Source organism: Chlorocebus sabaeus, chromosome 7 (assembly GCF_047675955.1).
Source record: "Chlorocebus sabaeus isolate Y175 chromosome 7, mChlSab1.0.hap1, whole genome shotgun sequence".
Classification (NCBI taxonomy): domain Eukaryota; kingdom Metazoa; phylum Chordata; class Mammalia; order Primates; family Cercopithecidae; genus Chlorocebus; species Chlorocebus sabaeus.
Genome location: NC_132910.1, coordinates 93,270,966 through 93,283,993, shown reverse-complemented (window position 1 = coordinate 93,283,993; position 13,028 = coordinate 93,270,966). Strand labels below are relative to the sequence as shown.

Sequence of the window (13,028 nt, the reverse complement as noted above, 5' to 3'; positions counted from 1 at the left end):
CAAAACTCCATCTCAAAAAAATAAAATAAACTAAAACAAAATAAAATAAAATAAAATAAAATAAAATAGAAACACAGAGACAGAGAGATAGAGACAGAGAGAGGGAAAGGAGGGGGAGGAAAAGGTGCTTTTTTTTTCTTAAATCTCATGGGGAAAAGGCTTCAAAAATTGATAGTCTTGGAGTCTGGATATAGATACAATCCGTTCACTAATACCCTCTTAAAGGGAAAAATGCCCAGAGCTAACCTGATCTTGGGATGTGGGTGGTCAGCAGTCAGTGAGGCATCATTCTGGTGATGTACAATATAAACATATCCTGGGAGTGGAAGGTGCCTGGAGCAGATGGGAGCACAGGAGGCTGGAGGGCAGATGCAGGAGGGGTGATGCCTTCCTTCCCTCCGGAGAGCACAGAGATTCTTCCATACAAGAATACAATAATGCTTGTTAAATGGTAAACAACAGGTGTATCTTATCTGAATTTAAGCTTCAGATAACAGAAAACTCAATTTTTTTTTTCTTTGAGAAAGATGTTCAAATGTAATTATTTAGGTTTGGAATAAAATAATTTACTACTTTCCTTAAGTCTCATTAAAACTTTTGTACTGCCTATGACTAAAGGAGAGAGAGACACCAAAAAACCCTCCCCAAAATCAATGAATCCAGGAGCTGTTTTTTTGAAAAGATTAACAAAATAGATGGACCACTAGCCAGACTAATAAAGAACAAAAGAGAGAATAATCAAATAGACACAATAAAAATTATAAAAGGGAGATCACCACTGATCCCACAGAAATACAAACTACCATCAGAGAACACTGTAAATACCTCTATGCAAATAAACTAGAAAATCTAGAAGAAATGGATAAATACCTGGGCACATACACCCTCCCAAGACTAAACCAGAAGGGTTGAATCCCTGAATAGACCAATAACAAGTTTTGAAATTCAGGCAGTAATTAGTAGCCTACCAACCAAAAAAAGACCAGGATCAGACTGATTCATAGCCAAATTCTACCAGAGGTACAAAGAGGAGCTGATACCATTCCTTCTGAAACTATTCCAAACAATAGAAAAAGAGGGACTCCTCCCTAACTCATTTTATGAGGCCAGCATCATCCTGATACAAAAACCTGGCAGAGACACAACAAAAAAAGAAAATTTCAGGCCAATATCCCTGATGAACATTGACGTGAAAATCCTCCATAAAATACTGGCGAACTGAATCCAGCAGCACACCAAAAAGCTTATCCACCACAGTCAAGTCGGCTTCATCCCTGGGATGCAAGTCTGGTTCAGCATATGCAAATCAATAAACATAATCCATTACATAAACAGAACCAATGACAAAAACCACATGATTATCACAATAGATGCAGAAAAGGCCTTCAATAAAATTCACCCCTTCATGCTAAAAACTCTCAATAAAGTAGGTATTGATGGAACGTATTTCAAAATAATAAGAGCTATTTAGGACAAACCCACAGTCAATATCATACTGAATGTGCAAAAGCTGGAAGCATTCCCTTTGAAAATCGGCACAAGTCAAGGATGCCTTCTCTCACCACTCTTATTCAACATAGTATTGGAATTTCTGGCCAGGGCAATCAGGCAAGAGAAAGAAATAAAGGGTATTCAAATAGGAAGAGAGGAAGTCGAATTGTCTCTGTTTGCAGATGACATGATTATATATTTAGAAAACCCCATCGTCTTAGCCCAAAATCTCCTTAAGCCAATAAGCAACTTCAGCAAAGTCTCAGAATACAAAATCAATGTGCAAAAATCACAAGCATTCCTATACACCAGTAATAGACAGAGAGCCAAATCATGAGTGATTCACAAATCACTCCTATTCACAATTGCTACAAAGAGAATAAATACCTATGAATACAACTTACAAGGGTTGTGTAGGACCTCTGGAAGGAGAACTACAAACCACTGTTGAGAGGAAATAAGAAATGGCACAAACAAATGGAAAAACATTCTATGTGCATGGATAGGAAGAATTAATATCATGAAAGTGGCTATACTGCCCAAAGTAATTTGTAGATTCAATGCTATCCCCATCAAGTTACCATTGACTTTCTTCACAGAAATAGAAAAAACTACTTTAAATTTCATATGGAACAACAGAAAATAGCCCATATAGCAAAGGCAATCCTAAGCCAAAAGAACAAAACTGGAGGCATCACATTACCTGACTTCAAACTATACTCTAAGGCTACAGTAATCAAAACAGCATGGTACCGGTATCAAAACAGATACACACACACACACACACACACACACACACACACACACACACATATATATAGGAACAGAACAGAGGCCTCAGAAATAACACTACACGTCTAGAACCATCTGATCTTTGACAAACCTGACACAAACAAGCAAAGAGGAGCAGGTACCATTCCTTCTAAAATGATTCCAAACAATAGAAAAAGAGAGACTCCTCCATAACTCATTTTATGAGGCCAGCATCATCCTGATACAAAAACCTGGCAGAGACACAACAAAAAAAGAAAATTTCAGGCCAATATCCCTGATGAACATCGATGCAAAAATCCTCAGTAAAATAGTGGCAATGGGGCAAGGATTCCCTATTTAATAAATGGTGTTGGAAAAACTGGCTAGCCACATGTAGAAAACTGAAACTGGACCTTTTCCTTACAACTTATTCAAAAATTAACTCAAGATGAATTAAAGACTTAAACATAAGACCTAAAACCATAAAAACCCTGGAAGAAAATCTAGGCAATACCATTCAGGACATAGGCATGGACAAAGACTTCATGACTAAAACACCAAAAGCAATGACAACCAAAGCCAAAATTGACAAATGGGATCTAATTAAATTAAAGAACATCTGCACACAAAAGAAACTATCATCAGAGTGAACAGGCAACCTAAAGAATGGGAGACAATTTTTGCAATTTATTCATCTGACAAAGGGCTAATATCCAGAATCTACAAGGAACTTAAACAAATTTGCATGAAAAAAAACCCATCCGAAAGTGGGTGAAGGATATGAACAGACACTTCTGAAAAGAAGACATTTATGTGGCCCACAGACATATGACCCAGCAATCCCATTACTGAGTATATATGCAAAGAATTATAAATCATTCTACTATAAAGACACATGTACATGTATGTTTATTGTAGCACTGTTCACAATAGCAAAGATTTGGAATCAACCCAAATGCCAATCAGTGATAGACTGGAGAATGAAAATGTGGGCTGGGTGCGGTTGCTCACACCTGTAATCCCAGCACTTTGGGAGGCCAGGGCGGGTGGATCACAAGGTCAGGAGATCGAGACCATCCTGGCTAACAAGGTGAAACCCTGTCTCTACTAAGAATACAACAACAACAAAAAATTAGCCGGGCATGGTGGTGGTCGCCTGTAGTCCCAGCTACTCGGGAGACTGAGGCATGAACCCGGGAGGCAGAGCTTGCAGTGAGCCGAGATTGCACCACTGCACTCCAGACTAGGAGAGAGAGCGAAACTCCGTCTCAAAAAAAAAAAAGGTGGGAGAGCACATATACACCATGGAATACTATGCAGCCATAAAAAAGGATGAGTGAATGTCCTTTGCAGGGACATGGATGAAGCTGGAAACCATCATTCTCAGCAAACTAACACAGGAATGGAAAACCAAACACCACATGTTCTCACTCATAAGTAGGAGTTGAACAATGAGAACACATGGACACAGGGAGGGGAACATCACACACTGGGACCTGTCGGGGGGTGGGGGGCTAGGGGAAGGATAGCATTAGGAGAAATACCTAATGTAGGTGATGTGTTGATGGGTACACCAAACCACCATGGAACGTGTATACCTATGTATCAAACCTGCATGTTCTATACATGTATCCCAGAACTTAAAAGTATAATAATAACAATAATAATAAAGTTTGTTCTACCTCATGTAGCACCATAAATTTTAATTGACGTTCACAATACCACACAATTGAGCTAAATATTGAGATAACTTTCTCCTCATTACCACCCCCATCCAAAGCAATGCATGATTCAGAATATTTTAAGATAGTCAAAACTAGTCCCTACTGTACTCATTTTGAGTCCTGATGAATTCCAGCCAAAAGTAAATGCCAAGTTTTTCCTTGTTTTTCCTTTCATTTATGCGTTACTAAATTCACTACCTTGTTGAATATCAGATGATATTCATTTTATATTAACAAAATATATTTTCTCCATGTGATTTAAATGGGTTTTGCCTCAGTGGTTGTAAGTCTCTGGTATGTAAAATTTGGGGCCATCTTGGTTTATAACATTGGCCCTTGATCCTTTTTACTTCCTCCCTAGATTTATTTGCCCTTTGCTGTTTTAACAAATGTGATGCAATCCACTGGCTTTGCTCTTTTGAAATTTCCGTATGTTTTCATTACTGTGTTCTAATACAGTATTTAACTTAAGATGTTAAGTAGCTTCAAATGGAAGGGTAAACTTCGCTATCTAATAATGAATAGGACCATCTCTTAGATGACTTTAAATGCTTCAACTACCTTTGTAAGTCCATTTATCTCCTCCTCTTCCTCCTTTAGGTAAACGAGAAGAAAACCAATACAGGCAAGAAAGTGATAATAGTCAAAAAGTTTACATTTTGTGGAAGAACATGAAGGGATCTTTCAGTTATGGTTAATCTTTTCCCTGATTCTGATCCCTGTGCTCTCTCTTGCATTGGGGCTTTTAATTACACTCTTCCCTCTTGCATTTTCCCCTCTCAATTTCCACAATTGGTGGTGTCCTACCTTCTCTCTTCATGGGGAGAGTAATGACGAGAAACATCTGAGTCGTAAGATCTAAGACTCATTTCTGTAGAATGTTTTATTTACTGGGCATTATGGTAAGTGCAGGAGGAAAAAAAGAGAACCAGAAAAACTACACAGCTCTCTCCACCACTCTCCCCCCAACACACACAAAGCTCATATTCCCTCAGGAGACATAGACTACTAAACAGACTACTGTAGTACAGTCGGTAAGATCCATGATAGAAATGGGGGTGTGATGTAAAAAGGAGAGACATCTGCATAGGGAGGGAGGTAGTATAAGCTGAAGAAGGCTTCCTGGAGGAGGCGATAGCTGAGCTAAGTTTATAGGATGATTACCTGTGGTTAGGAAAGTGGGGAGTTCCTGTGATTTGCATGGAATGCCTTGACCAGAGGCATACTGGCAAGAAACAACTTGATGAGTGCAGTAGAGTACAGGTTGTCCGGTTTTCTCAGCACGACATAGGAGCTAGCTTCTAGCTTTACAAATTGTATCCTTCACTCACTGAAGCACAGTGAACAGACCTAAGGACAGTCCTTTTTCTAACCACCCAGGATCTAAAATCCAAATTCTACAGGTGAAATTCACCAGTTGTCACCAACTGCAGACAAATAATGCATGTGTGTTTTATTATGACATCTGTAATAGTTTTTCTTATTTTTGGCCAAGAGCTTGTGAGTTTGGCTGGATTCAGGGTGTCTGTTTGCTGTGTTTTCTGAGTTCCTCTCAGGTTTTTCTTGCCCTCACTTTTCTGAAGCCATGCTAACAATAGTGTTTTTGTAATTTCTGTTTAGGCTTCTCAGTGCTCATCCAATCTTTAAAAGAGCCAATGTTCATTTATTTAAGTTCATTTATTTAAGTCTAAGATATTTTCAAATACAAATGAGGATGTGTCAGTATCTAATTGGATTACAGACTTATCCTTAGAAAGTATAATGTAGCTTTTGGAGAATAGGCAATATAGGTACATTTAGCTGAATAATTAATTAAACCACTACATAATTAAAACTATGGAATGAATAGATTCTCTACAAGAATCTGCAGTGTAGTAAAATAATCTGTATGACCTGAAGCCAATCAAGTTGGATTCATTTAAATATGCTGCTTCTATCATGTACTGGAAGTAAGAAAGTGTGTGAAGATAATCACAGATTAGCTTCCTCTGGAGAAACATATGAACGATAACCTGGTGAAATAAATGTTTGAGCTTTTTGATTATCCCCTGGACCCTGAATCTACATTTCCAAATTTTTCTTGTCCAGTGAACCCACTGATATTGCTAGCATAGCTTTGTTTACAGAAACAGCAGAGAGAAGGCCATCTCTATGGTATCTCTTTGGTTTATCTTCTCTGCTCCAAGGTTACTTGAGCAGCAGTCTTTTTTATCCATGTTGGCTTTGTTGAACATTTCCTCGGCATCCTTACTTTGGATAATTTAGAACTGCAGCAGTTTGGCTTTCACAATTACTGAATCCCATGAAAAAGCAGGTGGCATGCTACCTTGTTAAATATCCCTATTACAGACTGGGAGAAACAATATAGAAATTTGAGTTGTGCTGCAATTTCAAAGGAAAGAAAAATCTGCTATTTACTTTCCTTCTATGTGTTCATCTCAAGGGGTAGATCTCAAGGGGTGGACCTCAAGAAGAATGTGTAAATCAAGATCTGGACTAGTTCAGAACTTTACTCACATTGTCATCACAATGCAATGATATGGTCTAAAATATCTCAACTACTTTTCTTTTGATATAATCGGTCACATGATATTTTTAGCAATTGTATGGCAAAAGCAGTGAAAAAATGAAGATGAGAATACACACAGGGCTCTCTTTAAAAAGAGCTTATAATAGGTATTACATAGTTACTGTTATTGAGATGAGCCTATTGTATGGACAGCGAGTCATCTCCTGCATGAATAAATACTTGCCACCAGTGGAGAGCCAGAGATGAAAGTCATTCACAATCATTTGCTTATTTACACAGCTGGAGTGTGTGTGAGCAGAGTGTGTATATATAGCTATAGAGAATAATCATTTTTTTTAAGTTGACAAAACATTCATCTTTTGTGGCCCATTGTGCAATATTGGATACATGAGTACCATGCCTTTCTTTTATGTGACGATAGCAAAGCCTCCCCGCCATCAGACCATCGAGAATTTTGAGTTGAGAACATTTTATTTGCTCTTTGTGTAACCAGTGCAACAAATTTGCATGGTATTTAAAGTTCAGACCCAATTTATTCATTTTAAAAATAATACTGTGTTATACTGTATTTTATGATACATAGGATACATATGATACATACATATACTGCATTTTATGATACTTGCTTCAGACATGATAGGTGTTTAATAAGCAACGCTGCTGGGTCAAACTGGGTTGCAAAGTAGATTCCATTATACCTACGTTGAGATAATGATAAAGATATGCAATTTACTACTCATGTTTGGGGACCTATGAGTCTTAAAAGATCAGAACCTATACCACAAAATTTAAATAGGCAACATTACTGGCAATTTTTTGCATGACTAAAGTGCCTGGGTTTTAAATTGTTCCAAGTATTTTCTTTATAAATAGCAACATTCCCGGAGAGTCCTTGGATGCTATGTACCTAGTAGTTACAGGAGAGTTCTGGAGTTCATTAATCAAACCACCCTTGATTTCTGCTTAATCTATTTCAACAAAGGTTTATATTCAGAGTGCATTGAAGAGTATTAGAATGGAAAGAATAAGGCCAGGTGTGGTGGCTTGCACCTGTAATCTCAGCACTTTGAGAGGCCTAAATGGGGGGATAGCTTGAGTCCAGGAGTTTAAGACCAGCCTGGGTAATAATGGTGAAACTCTGTCTTCACAAAAAAAAAAAAAAAAAAAAAAAAAAAAAAAAAAAAATTGGCATGCTCCTATAGTCCCAGGTACTTGGGAGGATGAGACAGGAAGATTACTGAGCTCACACTATTAAGCTCCGGCCTTGGTGACGGAGTGAGATCCTGTCTCAAAAAAATAAAAATAAATAAATAAATAATATATATATATATATATGAGAAAACAGTAAACTAAAAGTAGAAGGATTTGTTTTGAAATCAACAGAAAAATGAAGACTTTTATATTTTGTGACATAATTAAAAATACAACTTTTCTAAAAAATTATTATTGATGTATATATAAAAGGCAAGCAAAATCCAAGGATTTTTAACCATGCTTTAGGCGATACAAAAGTTCTGTGTAATCATGAAAAAAAAAGAGGTTAAAAAATAGCACTTATACTGAGTCTAGATAAATCAAATAACTAAATATTTATATATGTTGCTAAATAAGAAATAATTTGGCTATTTTAAGGACTGAAGTTTGTCTTACCATAAAATGATGCATGCATATTCCTAACCATGTTAGGTATATTGGGAATTCATGAGATCCCATATTTGGTATATGGACACCATAACGAATTTAGTACATATTTTTTCTCTTCCTATTCCAGAGATACTGTAATAGAAGGAGTAATCAAATTCTTTATCTTTGAAACACTGTCACTTCACAAATGAATAAAACTTTTTCTTTTCTTAATCGGCTGTACTTCCTTATATTTCAGGTAAAAGAGAGTAAAGATAATAAACTCTAAGTATGTATTCTGTAAAGAACCAAATTGACAACATTTAAATATTGTGCTTATATTCAAAAGATAATCTTTAGGGGCATACCACTCTAGATTTTAAAATGCAGTATTTTCTCTCAACATGCTAGAAATAGTGTACTTCTGGCTTCTGTTGGTGCTGTTGAAAAGTGAGCACTCTAATTCTTGGCAGGAGGTATGTAAGTGTACTAGAAGTTTTGAATCTGGTAGTTGAAGAACAGGATGTTCGAAATCAAAGTTTCCATTATGGTACTAGTTTTGATAATGATAATGTCCCATGTGTACCTTTGAGAGTGAATGATTGCAGAGGAATGGATGAATAGATCCTCATTTCAGTGTTCAAAAATATGTATTTTTACCCAAGTAGTGAATGAAATACGGTGTTCTTACAAACTGTAAAATTTTGAAAAGAATTTTTCCCTGTACATTGAGGAGATCTAGCCCACATACCATGTTCAATATTATTTAAAGCCTTCTGCTTCAATATCAAATAATGTTTTTAATTAGCTTTATTTAAACTGAAGTCAACTAATCATAGATTCTTGACTGGTGACTGACTTGATATTTTATTGCCCGCTAAGCTTTGGTGTGTAAGTAAGTGTGACCTAGGCATTCATTGCTGAAGAGCAATGGAAATGAAATTCACCCCTGATGGCTTGAAAGTGTGGTGTGAGTACTGGCTTCACTAATAAGTATCGAATGTTATCATAATATCTAATCCTATATGCTTTTTCTGAATCTTTTTAAAAAATTCTTGGTTACATGACTTTGTTACTTTCCCCTGCATACTAAATACGGTTTCTTCACAGTCCCTCTGCCTTGCTTCTGATAATATGTGGTTTCAGGAAAGTGTGTTATTGACTCATTGGTACTAAAGTATGCTTGGTATTTGAATTTTAACAGATTTTACGACAAAAGAATGTAATAAATAACATAAATAACATTTAGTAAGACCTTTTGTAACTCCTTAAATAACATTTGTGACCTACTATGTAAATAGGTAAAGTTGACTAAAAGTGATCAGAAGAAATTCAGAAATATATTTGTTCAAAGTGTATATTAGGTGTACATATGTATGCTTTAATGTATATTTGTAGGCACATACACTTTATAAAACTTTAGAAGAAGAGAAGAGTCAATAGGTAATAAATTAGAAAGCCACAGTAGCCACATTTATGATTTGGGGTCTGATGTATAATTTTTCTTTTAATTTAACAAAGATTATATGTCTCAGAAGCTACTGAAAAAAATGTCAAAATAAAATTCTTAGAAATTCAGATACACTAACGGATTTTGATAAAAAAGAAATTTTGGATCAAATGAATAATAAAAGTGCTACCTTGACTAATGGTTTTGTTAATTGGGCTTCGCCTGACGTGCATTTGCTTAGAATTTAACTATTATTTTTTCTTTTTTTTTCCAGTGTTAAAGAACCCAGTATGTAAATTATATAGATTTCCCACATCTGACAATAAGTGGATGCGAATTCGAGAGCAAATGTCAGAGAGCATTCTTTCCTTTCATATTCCTAAGGAATTGATTTCCCTTCACATTAAAGAAGATTTGTGCAGGTAAGAGAAAATAACTGTTGTCTCTCATATTAATTATTTTATATCATTTAAAATTTTTGACAATTTATATATAATCTGTGCAACGTTTTGAAATATGTATGCATTGTGAAATAGCTAAATCGAGCCCAGTTAACATTTTCATTACCTCACATACTTATCAATTATTATTTTTTCTCTAGAATATTTTTTCTAAAGGCATAATGATGACATAAAAATCTAGACCTGAATTGTCTACTATGGTGGCCACTAGTCCTGTGTAACTATTGATTCCTTGAGATATGACTAATCCAAAATGAAATGTTCTATCACGTAAGATACACACCAGGTCTTTAATTCTTAGCACACGCTTGCAGATGATTTAATAACAAAATGTTAACTTGGATATATTGGGATTTTATAAAATATATTACTAAAGTTAACCTCATCTGCTTTTTTATTTAAACTTTTAAAATATGGCTACTAGAAAATTTAACATTACATATATTACTTTCATTTGTGGTTTGAGCTATATTTCTTGGATACCTTGGTATCTAGCCAATAATTTGAGCTTTGATCTTTTAATAATTCTTGTGTCTTTTCCTCAACTGCTTATGGTTGCTGTTTCTGGAAATAATTCCTATTTGACTCACCTTTGGACTTCTCATTTGTAGTAAGGCTTTCAGAAATTTATTAGTCTAAAAATGACTGGAGATGACTGAATAAAACATTCTATGCTAATAGACAGTATTGTACAACAAAATTAAATCAGTTGCTATAATAAGGTAGAGGGATTTGAGAGCTTATTTCTTGTTAAGAGTATCTCTGGACCATGACTAATCAATTTGTTTCTCTGCCTTTTAAACAAACCTGTAATAACATTAAAAATGCTGAATGCTACATTATATAAAATCCTGTTAAGGTTCTAAATCTCATTAAATTAGCAACTTTTAAAAAGTTAACACTTTATAATTGCTGAAATCTACAGCAGAGTGTGAAATTTCTAGCATTTGGGTTCCTGCCTTATGCTCACATTAGTGCACATATTTATTTAATAGTACTGTACTGTTTTGGTAGACTCTGAAGTCCCCAGGGATTCCATATTAACCTAAGCCAGTGAGGACACCATAGACAGGGCAGGTCAAATTGGCAACTGTTAGCAAAATTGGTTAGGGTAGGCATGACTGCACGAATACGAAAACAGAACCCCAATTTCAGGGAAATTAGACAGGAAACTGGATTATTAAAATGTGATCTGCATCTAGGGAAATAAACACTGAAAATGAGACAGAAAGGTGAATATTTGAGAGTAGCAGAGTGAGGATCATAAAGCCAGAGAAATCAGACAACACGTATTGACTCAGGCAAAGAGAAGCTATGGCATGCTCAGGAATCTAAGCGCACTACGTAAGAGCCAACTGCAAGAAGCAGCAGCCAAGTTATTCTGAAATGGGTTTTCAACATTATCCCTACCTGATAGACATAGTGACAGTAGGCAATAGACAAAACACGTTACCTGGAAGGATAAAGCAAGCTTATATATTACAGTAGAAGCACAAGGAGTTTGGATTTTGGAAGTCATTATCCTCAACATGATTGCGTTCTAGACCACTGGACACCAAGAATCACTTCTACTAGAGCCATGTAATGATCACCTTTTTATCCTGAAGGGTTGAAGACAGTAGCTAGTCCTCACAGGAGTTATGCAGAATAAGGAAAGACTCTCAGTAGACAAGCATGAGATTACAGGCAGGACCTGAGAAACACAGAAGAAGAGTCGCCACATGAAGCAGACTTAAGAATTTAGAACTAGGGCTTACCCTTTAAATGGCTCCAGATAGCTACATTTAATGTAGCCAAAACTAAATTTCTAATTACAGTTAACAATGATTTATTCTGTAATTCCAAATACTTAGAAGAATTGTAATGTTCACCACACAAAGAAAAGATAAATTTTTGAGGTGATGAATATCCTAGTTACTCTGACCTACACATCATATACAAGTATCAAAATATCACATGTACCCCCAAAATATATACAACTATGATATAGCAATAAAACATAAGATAAATGAAATAAAATGTCTTTGAAGACATAGACAATATAAAATCATGACATGTCGGCCGGGCATGGTGGCTCACGCCTGTAATCCCAGCACTTTGGGAGGCCGAGGCAGGCAGATCACTAGGTTAAGAGATCGAGACCATCCTGGCTAACGTGGTGAAACCTCGTCTCTACTAAACATACAGAAACAAAATTACCAGGCGTGGCGGCGGGCACCTGTAGTCCCAGCTACTCGGGAGGCTGAGGTGGGAGAATGACATGAACCCAGGAGGCGGAGCTTGCAGTGAGCTGAGATCACACCACTGCACTCCAGCCTGGGCGACAGGGTGAGACTCCGTCTCAAATAAATTAAAAAATAAATAAATAAATAAATAAATAAGACATGTCATAAAACACTGAAATTCATTAACTTATATTCATTAACGTAGCATTTATTATTATACTATATATAGTATTTAACATAATAACCAATTTTAGCCTAATATTTTTGAGTTGAAAATCTTAGTTGATGGATCATTAACACCACTTCATTAAAAAAATTCAACAAGCTAGGAAAAGAAAGAGTAATCCTATTTGAATTTGAAAATTGTCTTGTGACCCTGTCTTTTGTCTTCAGTTTAGAAACCTCTTAAAGGATGAGCAGCTGTCTTTCTAATGCTTGTCTGCTACTTTTGAGTCCTCCACAGTGCTATCTTCAAAATCCACTTCTATTCTCACTAATATCCTTCTGTCTGCATTCATTGATAGCAAATCAAGGGAGAAAGAATGAGTAGGGAATTAGGAGAAAGAAACTAATAAGCTATTGAATTTTGGTAGTCATAGCCACTGTCATTACTGTTGTTATTTTAACACATCAAAGTATTATCCACCTACCCTATTCTCTTTATGACTTTCTCTGTATCTCTTTTGTTATTTCCATATGCTTCACAGCAAAACATTTGCTAACACACAGAAGGGGCTGGTGGGCAGTTTTGGGAAAGATGAATAAACACCA

General features: G+C 35.9%; 1 protein-coding gene across 9 annotated transcripts in view; it reads left to right on the top strand.

Moving 5' to 3' along the window:
• The window catches only part of INPP4B (inositol polyphosphate-4-phosphatase type II B), an 819,089-nt gene that overhangs the window by 599,554 nt on the left and 206,507 nt on the right, over positions 1-13,028 (top strand). For all 9 annotated transcript variants that reach the window (XM_007999870.3, XM_073017650.1, XM_037992380.2 and 6 more), the window contains one exon: positions 9,846-9,993. In XM_007999870.3, coding sequence (XP_007998061.3) covers positions 9,846-9,993 — 148 coding nt within the window. The remainder of the gene's footprint in view (positions 1-9,845; positions 9,994-13,028) is intronic.